This window comes from Odocoileus virginianus, chromosome 29 (genome assembly GCF_023699985.2).
Source record: "Odocoileus virginianus isolate 20LAN1187 ecotype Illinois chromosome 29, Ovbor_1.2, whole genome shotgun sequence".
NCBI classification, from domain to species: domain Eukaryota; kingdom Metazoa; phylum Chordata; class Mammalia; order Artiodactyla; family Cervidae; genus Odocoileus; species Odocoileus virginianus.
In genome coordinates, this window is record NC_069702.1 from 128,240 (window position 1) to 147,369 (window position 19,130).

The 19,130-nt window shown below is 39.4% G+C and overlaps 1 protein-coding gene across 5 annotated transcripts in view; it reads right to left on the reverse strand.

Annotated features, from left to right (window-relative positions):
• The window catches only part of TEC (tec protein tyrosine kinase), a 146,390-nt gene that overhangs the window by 85,101 nt on the left and 42,159 nt on the right, over positions 1-19,130 (reverse strand). For 4 of the 5 annotated variants that reach the window (XM_070458021.1, XM_070458022.1, XM_070458020.1 and 1 more), the window contains one exon: positions 9,501-9,686. In XM_070458021.1, the coding sequence (XP_070314122.1) occupies positions 9,501-9,638 (138 nt within the window). In that variant the 5' untranslated portion in view covers positions 9,639-9,686. Of the gene's footprint in view, positions 1-4,093; positions 4,218-9,500; positions 9,687-19,130 lie in introns of those variants that run through there. The other variant, XM_070458023.1, reaches the window with a different exon arrangement.

A 19,130-nucleotide genomic window follows, 5' to 3' on the forward strand; every position in this document is an offset into this window, starting at 1 on the left:
AAGGAGCTCCAACCAGTCCATCCTAAAGGAGATCAGTCTGGGTGCTCATTAGAAGGACTGATGCTGAAACTCCAATACTTTGGCCACCTCATGTGAAGAGTTGACTCATTTGAAAAGACCCTGATGCTGGGAGGGATTGGGGGCAGGAGGAGAAAGGAACGACAGAGGATGAGATGGCTGGATGGCATCACTGACTCGATGGACATGAGTTTGAGTAAACTCCGGGAGTTGGTGATGGGCAGGGAGGCCTGGCGTGCTACGATTCATGGGGTCGCAAAGAGTCGGACACATCTGAGCGACTGAACTGAACTGAACAGAGAAGTAGTCAGTATTTTATAATAACCTATAATGGAAAATAATTTGAAAAAGAATATATATATGTACACACACACACACACATATATATACACACATACACACATCCATCCACGCACACACACATACATAACTGAATCACTTTGCTGTCCACCAGAAACTCACACAAGGTTGTAAATCAACTATACTTCATTTTTATAAAATAATAAAAAAATTTTTTAAGTTTTTTTTTAAAAAGAGAACTTGAGATGGGACTTGGATAAACATAAGGAGAACAATTACTTACAGCAAGAGCAAAGCTTCAAAGGTAGAAAAACGATAAGAATTTTTCAGCAAAGGGGTCTGAATAATCACTAGATGGGAGTCCATTCTGTGAATATTATTGAAGCTGTAAAAGTGCCCTCAGCTACTTGGGCAACCCAAACACATCCTTTTCAGAACAAAGGCAGTGCAGTCAAATCTGATTTTGGCCCAATCTTAACAATTAGCTTACTGGGTGATCTGGAGCAAGTCATCTCCTTATGTTCAGTTTCTGCAAGTAAAAAACTTGAAGATTATTCTTTAATGTCCCTTCAAGCTCTGAAATTGTATGATTCTTCTTCATTATTAACAAATAAGCAATCCCTGTGGATGGTAATTATCAGCATACAAGTCTATACAAGTCTAGAACAGTACAGTTCCACAGACACACTAAGTCCTCTTCTACCCCAGGGCCTTTGCACATGATATTCCTACCATACGAATGGGCTCTTTCTGCCCAACACTGCTCATACTCCAACCCATGGCCAATCAGACACCTTTCCTAATCCTTCCCCAGTTTACATCTTACCCTTTGCCAAAAATCTATATAGTCTACACTTTTACCACCAATGCTTCCTCTAGAGTGGAGTGTTAGTCGCTCAGTTGTGTCCAACTCTTTGCGAATCCATGGACTGTAGCCTGCCAGGCTCCTCTGCCCATGGAATTCTCCAGGCAAGAATGCTGAAATGGGCTGTCATTCCCTTCTCCAGAGGATCTTCCCGACCCAGGGATCAAACCCAGGGTCTCCTGCACTACAGGCAGACTCTTAACCATCTCAGCTACTGGGAAGTCCATGCTTCCTCTACTTATATAATTTGGCCTGTTTTCTAATTGTCCTTCAGGATAAGTGATATCGTATCTATCCTCATCAACAAACACTTAATAGAAACTACTAATTACAGAACTAGCTTCCAAGATTTCTAAGTATCCCCAGACCAGCAGCTCATGATGCAGAGAACAAAACTCATCTTACAAAAACCATGATGTGAAATACAGTTCTTCAAAAAAAAAAAAAAAAAAAGCTGTAACAAGTGACATACACTTCTGGTTAAAACAAGTTTCTTTCAAGACAGGCAGGTGGGAAAGGGGGGTACGGAGAAACACTGTTTCAATTATACTGCCATTTCAGACATTCTGGGAATTGGTCTTTTCATAACCGCCCTCAGTGCCTACAACACAGGGTTATACACATATTCAGTGCTAAAATAACTACACAAAACTTTGATGAAAAAAAACTTTGATGGAAATTTTATTTTTTGATAACACTAAAAACTGCTGAAAGCTATGAATAAATTAGGTAATACCATTTCTGAACAGAAATGCTAATTTTTTCTTACAGGCGTTGTCTTTCTCATCACGATACAAATAATTAATGAATAAATCACAACTATTATAGCCAGATCCAGAAGTGTTTTTGAGACCTAGAATTCTTTTATTATTTCTACTTTCTACTTTTAGGTAGCATGAGGACCAAACCTGTGATTAAACTCCCATTTCATTTACTAGAAATTACTCATACTGTACTGTTCTCGATAAAATGCTTTACATGACTAGTAACTGTTTAATACAGAAGAATAAAAAATTAAAATTGAGGAAGGGGTGAGAGAAAGGGAAACAGGAACAAGTGATTTCTAATCATCCCAGGGGACCAGGCTAAAATAATTTATTTCATGGGAAGGTGATCTTCAGCTCCTAATGATGACCATGAGAATGTGAGCAGAGGAATAACTTAAAATGATTTTTAAATCATTTTAATTTAAAATTTTTAAATTTTAAGTTAAATAACTTAAAATGATTTAAAATGCACTTCATGCATGTGGACTCTCAGATACAGTCACTGAGTATTCAAGATATAGTTGGCATTTTATAACAAAGAACAATGTTTCCTACATGCCTTTCTCTTCCTTGCACCATGAACATTTACAAACTTTATGTCTTGACCTACTAAACACAATGCATGATCAGGGATTAGATGCTAGATTTGGGAGGGGAGGTTTTGAAACAGGTATGAAGACATCAGTGGAATGATGAATGAAATTTGACCATGGACTCTGGACCAAATAATAGTGTTGTATCAGTGTTACATGTCTTGACTTTGACCACTGTACTGTTTTTCTAAAAGAGAATGTCCTCATTTTTAAGCAATGTACAACAACCCATTTGGGGGCAAAAAGGGACTATCTACATGGGCCTTTGCTGTGATCCAGTTAAGACTCTACACTTCCACTGCAGAGGACACAGGTTCTATTCCTGATGTGGCAAAAAAACAAAGAAGTAAAGAAGGGGACTGTCTACAACTTATTCTCCAGTGGTTCAGAAAACATGCATACGAAGAGAAAGAGACCAAGTAACAGGCCAACAGAAGGATAGAGCAAAAAGGGCAACCACAGGCAACTTGTGAATCTGAGCAAAGTTTATTTGAGAGCTCCTTGTACTAGTCCTGCAACTTTTCTGCAAGTTTGAAACTATAACTAAAAGGTTATAAAAATACTTTAGGAGAGTGGATAGAACAAATGGTGTTCTCCCCCTCTTCTGTCTTAAATGCGTTTCTGCTTCCTAGAGGGAAAAAAAAAAACAGTGATACTGTTCAATGAAAATAGATAAGTTGGCAAATTATGAAGGTAAATTAGACCCTAGGACTTCAGACCTACATCTTGGCTGTTTTACGTGATGAAGAAGGTCACATCCAGGACAGTAGAATAAGAACACAAATACAAATCAAGATTGGGAGAAGAAGCGACAGAGAGGAAATTAAGACACAAGACAGGAAGCTGATACAACCTTATTTCAGAACCATGGAAACTCAACTGCCAGTGAGAAACTGAGTTTTCATGAGATCATAGAGTTGAGAATTTTCAGAGCCAGAAAAATCTCCTAGTACACTAGAACTGTACTGTTTATAGAGTGTTTAGAGCTGTCTCACTTTTTATAAGCTGGTGAATTGTCTGGAAACCTCTAAAGCCTGATGCCAATGCTCCCAATTGTCCTGAAGTAAAAGAAACTGTATCTTCCACCCCATACTCACCCCTCAGAATCCTAGAAAGTGCTAGAAGATATAAATCTTCAGGTAGCAATAAGAAGGATCCTATAAACTTAAACTTCCCCCTAGGAGTCCACCTAGTCAAGGCATACAACTAAGAGAGAAATAGCCAATAATCTCAGAAGCTTACAAGCTCTTATGCCTACATCACTAGAGTCTCCAGGTTTCCAGGGACAGTCAAGCAAACAACAATATGACCCAGAAGATCTTATAGAAATATGGGAGATGGCCCAGGATATTCAAGAGACTCGTGCCACCATCTTGTAACTTCCTTCACCATCCAGACAGTTAACCTTGGTTAAAGATTAAATTTTCAATCATCTCATCACATAGAATGTTTGATTTAAGTACAAAGTAATAAAATGATAAGGGAGGCATTACAGAAAGAGCACTGAACTTAGTTAGAACACCAAGGCTCTAATCCTGACTCATACTTACTAGCGGCATGATAACCTTTTTGGTTGTCCATGTCTGCATAGGATAAACTCGCATAGGAAGCCCTGCCTTCTTTGAAGGGTTGAGGTCTCCCCAAGTCTCCTTTGATCCAACCAGCCATCCAACTGGGTACTGAAGACTCAACTCTCCACTAAACTCCTGGAAATATGAAAATAGGAAAGCTTTGAACCCTGATCTCAAAGAGCTTGAAGTCCAATGGGGGAACAGATAAGTAAACAAAGTCAAGCAACCAAGATGTCCCAATAAAAATATGAGACAGGGCACAGAGGCCTGATGGGGGCTGGTGAGTCCACCACTGGTGTGAGGATGACAGAAAAGTCTTCAGAGAAGGCAGGGACTGAACTCGGTCAGAAAAGATGAGCAAGTGTTGACTAGGCCTCTCACCGTATTTTTGACAGATAAAATGTAGATAGATAGATCCTGGCAAGCACGTGGAAGAATATATTACTCCAAATTGACTGAACAATACTAAGAAAGGTACAATGTGAAAGAGTACAGGTTGAAGACACAGCTGGAGATGGAGGAAAGACAGAGGGAAGACAAGCAAAAATGGCATCAAGTACCTTGTTCTCTAATCTACGGAGTTTTAACTTGATCCTAGAGTAGATGCAAAGCTACAGGTTTTAAATATCCTTCTGAAGTCTGTATGGTTGAAAGATGAAGATTCAAAAGTAGAATCGACTAGGGCAGTGATCCACCAAAAGAATGAAAGTGGGAGCTGGAATAAGATTCTGATGAAGGAAAGGAGAATTCATGAGACTTGGTAACGGACTGGATGTGTGTTGGGTTGAACAGCCATGGCAAAGGAGTTAAGGGTGTAAAAAGACAAAATATATGAAAGTAATTTCTAAACTACAAAAACAATTGAAGAACATTGTTTTATAAAGTCCAGGTAGACAGTGGTAGAATCAGACAGAAACCTTAGTTTTGTCTGATGTTAATTTTATTCTCCCATAAAGAAATTTTTTTAATCATAACTGAAAGTAATAAATAAAAATTTCCACAAAACTTTTCAAATAAAAATGTATCTGTACTACAGAGAGATTTAATAGATTTGTTCCTTAATTTTCCCTGGAGTATCAAGGCTGTTTCAAAGATAGGCTTTGAATAAACAGCCCTGTAATTCATCAGTATTTGATCTCATGTAAGTTTTTATACATACAAGTCTCGTGTTGCTCATTTTTGAAATGGGAGTCCTAATAAGATGTAATATACTATTCTTTTGAGGAATAAAGAAAATAATGCATGTACTTAGCACAGTAGAACAGTACTGGCCCTATCTGGTACTCAATAATTTGTACCATGGGAAAGAGTTAACCTAACAGGCCTAAGAGGCTGAAAAATGTCTGCTTACAAGGTTGGTCCTTGGCTGGCATCTGGGAACTTGGACTTTGGGAGGGGGAAAGCGCTAACATTCCCAGTGCTGATAAGAATAGCTCACTGGGTCTAAACTGTACAGACAATCTGGTTTAGGCAGAACACCTGCTTTCTTTCTGGAGTCTGGAATTTTGGTACATGCTTTGACAGAGGGCACCTATGTGACGAGCCCCAGTGGAAACCTTGGCACTGAGTGTCCACTGGGATTCCCAGTGAGAAAACATTTCACAACTGTCACAGCTGGGAGCTGAAGGAATTGTACACCCGCTGTGTGACTCTACTGAGAAAGAACTCCTGCAAGCTTGTGCTTGGTTCTCCAGACCTGCCCCATGCACCTCTTGCCTTGCTCATTTTGCTTTGTCTCCCTTTCACTGAAATAAATCATAGCGGTCAGTTCAACTCTACACTGAGTCCCATGAATTCTACTGAGCCATTGAACCTAGGAGTGGCCTTGGGGGTCCCCAACATAACTAGTCTCCCTGTTCCTCAACCTCATAAATTACTGGACAGTTTTCAAACCAGAGGAGTATTACAGACAACAAACCAACCAAATTGATAATTTCAAAGTCAAATTATAAAACTTCCTGATTTCTCAGGTAACAGTAGTTGCAGATTTACATACAACTTGAAATTTCTGTATTCAAACATCTCATCATATAGAAATCCCACCATTCTTTGTTTTCTAGTATTTAATAGGTCATTTTTCTGATTAAACTCCAGCTCTATTCTTTCCTAGATTCCCTCTCAAAACCAAGTGGATGCTCCAGCAGAATATTAGGTGGTCTGACCCATGTGATTAGTTCCCTAATCAGAAAGCAAGATCACAGTGTCCTCTGTTCTGTGTTATTACAAGAAGAGCAAACAATATACACTGTCAGTAAGATCTTTTATCAGTTCACTAGAAGATGCAAAAATATGAGCTAGCTGAGCACGAATAAGGACAAACCAAACAATGAACCACAGTAGAAACTGGAACACAAGTTTTCCAGCCTCAGACTTGGAAGAAACAGCTCGACTGAATTTCCCAATGAATTTCCCAGAATTCCTTGGCACACTTCGAAAAGTACAATAAACTGTACCTAGGGTGCAGGAAAATTTTCAGTAAAGTCCTGCTGCCATCATATCAAAAGGAGCTGGAATGTAGAAAACCTGGAGAAGACTGATGTCTGACTCACACTGTGATTAACTAAGAGTTTAATAAAGGATAAGTGTCACTTAGTAGCTACAAAGAAACCACATAGCTACTAGATCAATCAGTAACCTACCCACTGTTTCTCTTCTAAAACAGAATATGAACAACTAAAATAAATATATCTGGGGCTATCCCAGAATGGCCCCTGTGGTTTTCCTAATCCACTTCAAAGAGTTTTAGATCTTTAACAAAATAATATTTTTAAAATACTTGTTGATTTCCATGGGTTACCCACATCACAGACCTTCTTAGATCACAGCTTCTAGGGTAAGGGAGATGGAAACAAGAACACTGATCCATGGAAACAGAGAACTGGGCACATTAACCCAAACAGGGAAGAAACACTACGATCAAGTGCTACTGGGCTTACCTAGAAGCCAGGTTGAAAGCTGTCATGAAGGAATTCAGCCAAATATTATTAGAACTTCTACTTTCTCAAGAATTCAGATTCTTATCTTAAAATTCCAAACTTTTTAATATAGGTAAACATTTGTTTTTAATTGTGAAGTGAAGTGAAGTCGCTCAGTCGTGTCCGACTCTGAGACCCCATGGACTGTAGCCTACCGTGAGAAGAAAACAAATCTGCAATCATATTTTCAACTGAAGGTTGTAAGTATCCCAATGAATATCAGTTCCTGAGAAAAGAATCCAGGAGGGATAAAAATGCCCAGCTCCTGGGATAAGTAGGGGCTCAGGCAGAACTAGCTAATGGGACTAGGCTCCCTGGGCCAGTCATCAGTAGCCAGAAAGGAGATGAATTCTTTTTTTTTTTCCCCATTGAAGTATAGTTGATTTACAATATCATGTATGTTTCAGGTATACAGCATAGTGGTTCAGGTTTTTTGCAGATTATATTCCATTATAAACTATAAAATATCAAGTATAATCCCATGTGTGTCGGTGTGTGTGCTCAGTCGTGTCCGACTCTTTGTGACCCCATGGACTGTGGCCCACCAGGCTCCTCTGTCCGTGGGATTTTCCAGGCAAGGCAATTCCTGTGCTGTACAGTAAACTGATGCTAAGTGTCAGAGGCTGGATTTTTTTTTTACATGTTGTGACAACTTCCTCATTCTGTCCTTTCTGGTTCTCATGGTGGCTGAAGCTGCTTCCAGGAAAGACAGCGGGTCAGGCTGTCAAATAAGAGGGTTTCCACTGTTCTCTTTATTCTCCCTAAGTGAAAGCAATGAGGGCCCTTTTAACTTTGCATCATCTTTGTGTTATCACTTATCATCTTCAAAGTGACTTAACAATTGCAAAGAATTTCAACTGTAACAGTCCATATCTCTAAGCAGGTAAGGTAAGTTTCCAAGGCTTTCTTGGTTAGTAAAGGACCACACTTCCCCATGTCTACTGTAATATTTCTATTTTTTTCTTATTATATTATTCAAATTACAACAGATCATTATCATACAGCAAAAATGTATTAATGTTTCCCTTAAAGTTTATTTTAGATTTTAAAATAATTCATATTTCTAGTCTTATCTGAAACCCTTTTGGAATCCTGAATTTTTCAGATTTAATAAATGTATTATAGCTCATATACCACACCTAACACTCCCAGCAAGAACTAAGACAGCCCCACGAAACTAAACACATGATTATTACCACATATACCCATATCCACTAAGATAAAGACTAAAAATAACTTCATCTAAGGTCAGGTTTTACAACTGAGTTTTTGAAGTTTGGGTCTTCAGCATTATGGGGATTTAGGAAGGTAGATAAAAGACTGAATTATACGAACCTGCAGAATTCCATAGGTCACAATGACAAGCTACAATAGAAATCAACAGAATTGAGGACCACCAGTGAAAAGCAATGTCATTCTGTCTGTACTGGGGGAACCAAAACACAGAGAAATCAGTGGGGGAAATTAGTGGAAGTAAAACAAAACAGAAACAAAATAAAAAGAAGCAAATCCATTTCTGAGGAAGGTACTCCAGGAAGAAAGTACAGTAAAATAAAATAAAACCTCAAGATCACCAACAATCTACTAATAAACAACTAGACAAGGGCATGTGATGAACAAGGGCAACCCAGTCTCTCCAGCCATCCCCTGGGACCCGAGAAAATGTCTAAAAGGAAGGAATGTGGCTGGACCTGCAGTACTGGATGATGCGTCCCCAAAACGGCAGGAAGAAAAAGATGGGTCAGAGGCTACTCTACACTCACACACCTCATCGAGCGGTAGAACCAAAGGACAAACCAACTTAAGAGCCAGGAGTTGGACGACAACATGAACCCCATGCCACCAGCCACGTTCCTAGTGAGCCACTGTCCCCTGCTCCCGTCAAAGGAACTTTGTCCTAGCTGCTTAGCATAAAAAAAGTGGAACAGTTTTGCTGTCAGTCAACTTCACAAATCACTAACCAGTTTTCAGTGCTTTCACTGAGTAATGGAGAAATATTCATATAGAGTGATGGACATAAGACACAGTTTGTATGTGCTAATAAAGAAGACTTGGATACATAATATGAGTTTATGGGAAACAATCATGTACAAAACATACTTAATGAATTCCACAAGGATCTAAAACTGATGTAGGAATTTGTTTCCTCTAACAGATTAATTCAGTAGGCCAACATAAAACATATACCCGTGTATACCAAACCCATAATTAACAGATGTGTGAAAATGTCCATCCATAGTTTAAACTTTATCTTTCAAATCACTAGCTTAACTTCATTAGCTAACAAATCATTAGCTTAACTTCATTAACCTAAAGCTTATCCCATAAGATTTGGAGGGTGTGAGGAATGTCAGCGTCAAAAGACAGTATCAACACAGAAAGCAGCAAAGTAAATTGTGATTGTCTCCTACCTCTGGGCGACCCTCGTAGTAAGTCAACATGGACTTTGTGAGCACAAAAAGTCTCTCTTTGTAGTTTAAGGGCGACGTCTTCTTTTTCTGCTGTGACCTCTTAATAAGAATCTCTTCCAGAATAGTGTTAAAATTCATCTCGGTCTTCTGATCACTGTTTCTCCTTCCATTGAAGATCCCAGTGTTCTAAAGTAAGAAAATAAACAGTTGAAATAAAATGTGACATGTTAATTATCCAAGGACGCCTGTCATTCCAAATTACAAAAACAGATTTTACTCTACAGCTGGAGCTGAGGAATGTCACTCTATGCCAGACTGAAAGTGCCACGGGCATGAAAGCCCAACCTCCTCTTCTTCCCTAGCCCCATCCTGCTCTCCCAAGTCCCAGGATTTATAAGGAAACTTAATCCGAATTGCCATGATGATCCACTCCTTTGTCCCTCCCTGCCAATCTCTTGGCTTGCTGGCACACTCTGCTGCTATTCGATTGCAGAGAAACGAATATCTCAGATGGAAAAGTACCTTTCGTCACCTGCATGGCTGGTTTAGGCTGGTATTTAAATTGCCTCAGGATCTTGGTACACAAATAGACAAGCACATAGGCATGGCAGACTTGTGAACAAAATCAATTACCACAGTGGTGGATGGCATTCAATCTCCAGTTGTAACAAGGATGTGATCTTGATAAGCAACCTCACCACCAGAACTACAAAGGTGCTTTCTGATACCTACACTACCATATGCTCCACATTCTCTTCCCTGCGACTCCTGTCTCAATCACAAGAGAAAACAATTCCCACCCAGTTACAGCTTATGCTACTCAGCTCCCCCCTACCTTACATGGCTGCCCCTCAAGGCAGAACTCATCTATATGAGGTCCTCAGTCCTGTATTTGGAGCCCCCATATCTAGACTATCCATGCCTAGGCTAATAAGACTTCCAAAATCCAACAAAATTTCACTTTCTGAAAATCAAAGACACTCAGAAAAGGCCTGGACATTTTTATCTGAGACAAGTTGAACGGACAACAGCCCTTTCTTCCCTTCCTTCCACTACACTATGACAAGAAGTTATTGTGTATCAAATCACAGAGGCAGGGACTTCCCTGGTGGTCCAGTGGCTAAGACTCTGGACTCACAATACTGGGGGCCTGGGTTCGATCCCTGGTCAAAGAACTAAACTACACATACCACAACTAAAGATCCTGTATGCCACAGCTAAGACCCGACACAATTAAATAAATTACTAAAATATTTTTTAAAAATCACAGAGGCAACAGGAGTCATGTGAAGAGAATAAGTCGTTATTAGAGAGCACGACTGGGAATTTGCCACTGAGTTTGGCAGTGAGAAATTTACGAACTTCTCAGCCAACCCAATACCAACCTCAGCCAACCTGATACCACCCAAGCCCACACCTTGGCTACTCCCTTGCAACTCCCTATTACTGATCTTTCATTATCCAGTCAGGCCCTCTGTTTTCTGTAAAGTTACTTTACCACAGCTTAACCTCTGAACATCAGTTTCTTTCATTCATAAAATATGCAGGTAAATATCACAAGGTTACTGTGAGGTTTAATGAGATGTGAGAGAGAACTTATTTATTATGAAACACTATACAAATGTTTATTATTGTTATTTTTTAATTCCAATGTTCTTTTTCTAGCTTAAAGAATTATCATCTGGGCAATGACAATAGCTTTCCAACTGGTCTTCCTTTCACCCCAGCTCTTGCCTCATTTTATTCAAACTATACGCCCTTTATTTTCATTGGCTCAGCCTTCAAAGACACCACTGTCATCATGCCATTATTCCCACTGGCTCAGCCTCCAAAGACATCACTGTTATCACGCCACATTCATTCACTGGAAATCCTCCATGCCTCTCCAAAGTCCTCTTCGTCACCTGCAGGTTAAACACTAGACAAGGACCACAATTTAGCTGCAACCGTATGGACGTGAGAGTTGGACTGTGAAGAAAGCTGAGCGCCGAAAAATTGATGCTTTTGAACCTGTGGTGTTGGAGAAGACTCTTGAGAGTCCCTTGGACAGCAAGGAGATCCAACCAGTCCATCCTAAAGGAGATCAGTCCTGGGTGTTCACTGGAAGGACTGATGCTGAAGCTGAAACTCCAATACTTTGGCCACCTCATGCGAAGAGTTGACTCATTGGAAAAGATCCTGATGCTGGGAGGGATTGAGGGCAGGAGGAGAAGAGGGCAACAGAGGATGAGATGGCTGGATGGCATCACCGACTCGATGGGCATGAGTCTGAGTAAACTCCAGGAGTTGGTGATGGACAGGGAGGCCTGGCGTGCTGCGATTCATGGGGTCACAAAGAGTCAGACACGACTGAGTGACTGAACTGATCTGAACATCCAACCTTTACTTTTACTGTTCTCCAAACACTCCACATCCCAGTCAAAATAGTCAGCCCTGGCCTAGAGAACCCCCTCTCTCCACTTATGAAAACTACTAGCTCAAAACTCACCTCCCTGATGAAACCTTTCCTGATGATCCCAATTAATTAAAAACTATCTGGTTCCTAGGCCCATGATCTCTGTATCACCCATCACAGAGTTCATTGTTGCCTTCCATGTTTTAGAGCAATTGATGTTGCTCCAAGTGATATTCTAACTCTTACCTAGATTTTAAGCTCCTGGAGGAATAATTCTCAACTTTAAGAGCACATCAGAATCACACAGGGAAGTGTTTTTCAGAATTCAGACATCCTGAACCCATACCTAGAAACTCTGAATTGGTATGGGGTGGGGTCCAGCGCATCATGATTTAATGTGCAGGTAGATTTGAGAGCCACTATCTTAAATGAAGAGAAACTGGGCTCTGACACGAACTCTTTATACCACTCTTAGTGCCTCTCAATAAGCAGTGGATAACAGGTCTAACTGACCCATTATCCTAAGCTGAGAAGTCAGAGAAAAAAGCTCTTGTTCCTTTGCATCTAAGTTGGTCCTCCGTATTTTAAACTAAAAATTTGGTACTGACCCACCAAGCCTACTACTCAGCAAATACTCTGAGAAAACAATAATTGAAAAAGACACATGTACCCCAATGTGCATAGCAGCACTATATAAAATAGCCAGAACTTGGAAGCAACCTACATGCTCATCAACAGATGAACAAATAAAGATGTGGTACATATATACAGTGTGATATCGGACATGAAAAAGAACAAATTTGAGTCAGGTCTAGCGAGGTGAATGAATCTAGAACCTGTTATACAGAGTGAAGTAGGTCAGAAAGAGAAAAATAAATATAGTATATTAATGCATATATATGGAATCTTAAAAAATGGTATTGACAAGCCTATTTGCAGAGGAGGAATGGAGAGGGAGGGAGAGAGTGGGCCAAATGGAGAAAGTAGCATCAACATATATATCATATATACAGTATCAGGTGTAAGATGGATAGCTAGTGAGAAGTTACTATGCAGCACAAGAAGCCCAGTCCAGTGCTCTATGATGACCTCGGGGGATGTTATGGAGGGAGGGGATGGAAGTTAGGGAGGGAGCGGATGTATGTATAATTATGGCTGATTTGCACTGTTATATGGCAGAAACCAACACAACACTGTAAAAATTTTTAAATACATACTTAAATAAATGAAAAAAACAGTTCACTGTCATTGTAATAATCCATTGGTCAATGGGAAATCCTGGCCAAAGAATACTATGAAAGTTCATATAAATGAAGGAAAGTTCTCCTCGTGCAGATTTTCAGTTAAAGATGGAGGGCTGAATGTACACATTAGCCTGGGCTCCCTCCTAAAATCCTAGTGTTAAGAGAAGACGTTGCATGCATAAAACAAGGTCAGGATACAGCCAAAATAAAGTACACAGAACCAAAAGAGAGGAACACTGGTGGGGGGCGGGGGGGAAATAGATACGAAAAGCTCAGTAGAAGAGTCAGAATATAAAACTGAGAAAATATCCCCAAAATATGAAACAAAAACCTGAAAATAAAAACTGGAGAGGAAATATAATTTTCTGGATCCATCCAGAAAATTCAGTAACTGAAAAATAGGAGTTCCCAGAGGAGAAAATAGTGAAAAACCATCAAAGAAGAAATTCAGGAGAATTTCCCCAAGTTAAAGATTACTTCTCAACTGAAACAGAACCAAATCAGCAAATCTCATAAAATTTCAAAATCACGGGGACAAGCAGAAGATTCAGCAAGCTTAAAAATAGGTTCCATCAGTTCAGTTCAGTTCAGTTGTTCAGTCGTGTCCGACTCTTTGCGACCCCATGAATCGCAGCACGCCAGGCCTCCCTGTCCATCACCAACTCCTGGAGTCCACCCAAACCTATGTCCATCGAGTCGGTGATGCCATCCAGCCATCTCATCCTCTGTCGTCCCCTTCTCCTCCTGCCCCCAATCCCTCCCAGCATCAGGGTCTTTTCCAATGAGTCAACTCTTCACATAAGGTGGCCAAAGTATTGGAGTTTCAGCTTCAGCATCAGTCCTTCCAATGAACACCCAGGACTGATCTCCTTTAGGATGGACTGGTTGGATCTTCCTGCATTCCAAGGGACTCTCAAGAGTCTTCAAAGAAAGGATCAAAACTCAAAATAGCAATCATCAAGGGCAAGGAATTTTTTTGAAGAAAATTGATTTCTAACCTAAGTTTATATACTCAACCAAACTATCAATACAATGACAAGAAAATAAAAATATTTTTCAAATATGAAAGGTTTTAAAATTTTTATCTCCTATTCACCCTCTTCAAATAGCCACCTGAGGACAATACTCTATTAAAACAAAAAAGTATATCACAAAATACACAGAATCCAAGAAACAAGGGTTTCAAGACAAAAGAGGTAAAGAAAGTCTCCCAGACAATGGTGAAGGGAGATCTGAAGCTGACATTGGGGAGCAGACTGAAAATCACCAGGCCAAGGTGATTTTAGATCACCTTGATTAGATCAAGGTAAACAGTTCTTGGAAGGAATTCTTCCAGGAAATGAACCTGAAGGTGTTGAGATAAGATTTATAATAAATTAGTTAAAATGTAGCAAACCTAAAAATAATAAATCAATTTATGGAAAATTAGAAATTGTACAGAAAAGGAAAAATAATCAGTTTGCTACAAAGTTCAGCCATAAATAACATCCAGAACATCATAATAAAATAGATTATAAGTAGTAATCTTACCTTTAAGATCAAACCAGTAAATCTTAAAGGAAATCAACCCTGAATACTCTTTGGAAGAACTGATGCTGAAGATGAAGCTCCAATACTTTGGCCACCTGATGTGAACAGCTGACTCATTGGAAAAGACCCTGATGCTGGGAAAGACTGAAGGCAGAAGAAGAAGAGGAAGACAAAGGATGAGATGGTCGGATGGCATCACTGATTCAATGAACATGAACTTGGGCAAACTCTGGGAGATGGTGAGGGACAGGGAAGCCATGGGGTCGCAAAGAGTCAGACACAACTGAGCGACTGAACAACAATAATCTTACTATTAGCATAAAAATACTGGGATAAGGGAATACAGGAAATAGGCTTCTTTGTGGATCCCAAAGTATGTTGTGAAAGAGAACTATGTCCTCCATAGTACTAGTAGGAAGTCAATGCATCATACCTAAAATTGAAAAAGCAAGAAGTGGCAGCGTAAGTATATCACTTAGAGATTTATAATACTAACATGTTGTTTTAAAAGTAAAAGTGGTTGCTTCTGGGATCAGAAAATTATTAGAAGATGGCAGTGGAAAGAGTATTAATATGTTCTCCACTCTCCTTCCTAAAACTCTATGCAAGCAATAAAATACTCAAATCAGAGAGGAAGATAATCCCAACCTCCAGTGGGATTATGGCTATGAACCCCAAGCTGCAAACTATGAAACACATATCTGCCAAATACTGTGAAAAGTACATCAAAATAGGAGAGGAGGCAGAGGGGATTTCCCTTATAGTAAACATCATTGTCCTGAAAGGTCAATCTAATGACCTTTTGATAAGATCAATGAAATCCAGAGGGATAAGCAGACCATAAAACAATCAGGGAGTATCCCTGCAGAGTTACTATTTACACAGAAAAATTATAATCAAGCTTTCACCATTTCACTATGTGTTGGCACTTCTAAGCACTAAGCACTTCAGATGTAGCAACTCATTTAATTCAACAAACCTACTGAAGGTATTATTCCCTAGTCATATGGTAAGAATAAGAGCCAGATTTTAACACAGGCATTCTCACCACACAGCCTGCACTATTAACCGCTACACATACAACCTCTCCAGTGGAAGGGAAGAGAGAACTGAAGGGAAAAGCATATGATACGTCATTATCAGCCTTCTATTTAGGCAGAAGGCTAAAGGCAACAAGACGCAACCTCCAAATTTCAACAGATAAACTATGACTCCCAAGGCATCATTAAGAAGGACACCAACCTCTTAATACCAAAAACTAAAGAGAACAAACAAATTTATAAGCAAACAGAAATAGACCCACACATTCTACCAGAGGAACAGGGAATGGCAGGAGAAGTATGAGCTCTGGAACCAGCCAAATCTGGGTACCAGGTCAACTTAGGCTTCTTCAGCTTTGTGAATTTGGGAAAGTCCCTCAACTTGTGTGAAACTGAGTTCTCCCTTGGGAAAGGGGACTGATGATAAGAAATGTAAATGTAATGTGCATGTCAAAGTCATTTGATCACTGCAAGTTTCAATAACAGATCTAAGAGATTTTTTTAAAAGAAAAGAAATAGACCACAGACATAGAAAACAAATGTACAGTTACCAAACGGGGGGTGGGGGAGGGAAGATCAGGAGATTGGGATTCACACGCATGCACCACTATAAATAAAACAGGAAACTGCCAGGGCCTATGGTATGCCACAGGGAACTGTACTCAAAATTTCATAACTGACATGGGAAAATAATCTGAAAAAAAAACACACACACACAGACATATATATATATACATGTATACCTGAATCATTTTGCTACACACCTGAAACTAACACATTGTAAATCAACAGCATCTCAATAAGAATACATACATACATAATTAATTAATTTTAAAAAACTGTAGACAATCACTCCGAATGAAAGAATCGGTTTAATGCTCCCAAGTAAAAAATGAAGATGACAAAATTCCAGAGTCCTCCAGCTGATTCTCCCATTTTCCACACCAAAAAGGACTGAGCCATTCAGAAAAAAAGAATCACAAAGGAACCAACTCTGGGTTACAAATATCTTTTTAAAATAAAACTAAGAGCTACAACTTAAGACCCTTTTCTCTGGGTCTCCTTAACAGTGAACACAAGAACATTCTTTTCTTTACTCTGACTGCTACTGTTAAAAACTTGAAAAACAACACATTAGTCTTTGAACATCAATATTCTTTTTTTATTAAAGTATTAGTTGATTTACAATACTGTGTTAGTTTAAGGTATACAGCAAAGTAATTCAGTTATGTTTTTCAGATTATTTTCCATTGTTAAGTTTTCACAAGATATGAATATAGTTCTCTGTGCTATGCAGTATATCCTTGTTGCTTATCAGAACACCAATATTCTGAAAGTAGATAACAGACACTGCTTCACCAATGAGAAACCCAAACCACCATGAAGTTGTATTCTCTGTCTAGAGTTACAAACCTAAGTACCAGATTAACGGTTCTCGGTTTCATGGTCTACCAATTTTAGCCAAAAGAACTAAGAATTCTTTTTTATCATAAAAATTCTGCCTGAAGAAAATTATGTTTTTTTAAATGGCTACTAAGGTAACCCAGCCTATTTTATACATCCTTTCACAATATTTTTAATCACGGGAACAGAGGTGATTGTGAATTACCAAACAATAGGACGGTAAGGAATATAGTAAAGGAATATAGTAAATAAGAAACAAACAGCCTAGTTGTCAGGGTAGAGAAAGGATGAACTCCTTACAGGAAGAAGCAGAATGATCTAAGGTTGTTGAAATTCTCATCTTACTACGTTGAGCCATATGAAAATGTCAATGTTTGGCAATATTTTACCTATACAAATCAATAATATTATCTAACTCAATCTAATACTTGTCAATGCTCTAAGAGTAGTAATGTAGTTAAAGCTCTCAATTTCAGAATTTTACATCAGCACACATTGGCTATTACACATTTGATCATAGGTTTACCACAAAGTTTGAGCCTGTTTGTAATGTTAAAAAATCTAGCATGAATAAACATCAGACTGACCATTATCTGAAAAATCAAATGTGGTATGCCTGCCAACAGGTTCTGTGGGTTATATTTCAATTCAAAAGCACCTAAAATGGGCAGGCACTATATAGTAACAAATCTTATCCTGCTCTCTCCTGCAATGTAAACTCCCAGCTTAAGCCCCAATCTTCTTTTGTAAAACGGGAACTGAACAGCAGAAACACAAGCAAAACGGGGGGAAATGCTCAGCTGACTTTAATCAGAATAAAGGGTACATTCTAGGCTCCCCGTTTAACAGCATGAATTGGCGCTATTCGAGGATCAGGCACTTTTTTAGCTCTCAGATGAGACTACAGTTTAGCCTGCAAGTCTTCCTGACCTACTAAACAAGGCGCCCAGGGATAAACTGTATTTCCTTAAAGTCTTGACTATGTCTCCTTTCAGTTAGTTGCTCAATAATAGGCTACAAAGTTTTGAGTAGTTTGTTGACCTACTGAACCTAGGTCTAGATTAGACTCAAAAGGCAAAAGTTACAGAAGTCAGCTGACTTATCTCTCCTGGGTACGAACTGCCTGTCCAGCCCACTGCCATATTGTGGGTGATCATGATGCTGGACTGGGGCCGGACTGTGCAGTACCACACTACAGACAGTGGTTTCTCACTGTCCCAAATAATGCAGCTATATGCAATAATTTAACATATACTTTTTAAGACAGGTTTGGGGTTCACAACGAAGGACCCTGCTGTGGTCTTTGGTTATGACTGTGGTTGAGGGGCTCCTGGCTGATAAAAATGGAGAGAAAAAAAAAGAGATTAAAAAGAACAGTGGATGGAGAAAAAATTCTGACAAAAGAAACCATGAGCAATCTTATTACAAGAAAATTGGTTTCACCTCTTGGCAGGTATCAGAGACAAAAGACAGACTCAAACAGAAGAGCAGAAGGAAGGATTTATCACTTGCAGCAATTAAGGAGGACAACAAAGACATTTCCCAGAGCATTGTCTCCCCAAACAGCAAGACTGGGGCTGGAGCAAAGAGAATTCAGCATAGCACTGGGGAAAGGTTGACAGAGTCCAGGCACAAATTGATGGAAGTTGGGAGGGTCAGCAAAGGTCACCATCATCATTCCTTAGGTTCCAGTGGATCTGGAAATTGTGCCCTCCAGAGGGTTTGCATTCTGCAAAACAACTCAAGAATGTGCTTCAGGCTAATCCTGACCTTTGAAATAGTACAACTGATATATTATGGTTATCTCTCTGGCCTAATTAAATCTGTTCAGTTTTACCTTCTTTTGCTCCTATAAAATCATTAATTATTGAAATCTATTCTTCTGCAAGGGCGTGCACTATGGCCAGGCTTAGATCACAAAATGACTTAGGCCTCGGATGGCTGGGTTCTCTTCCTCCGGGGAGCCCCACCCTATCTGCTTGCAATACCTCAACACATCATCACATACACTTACGCT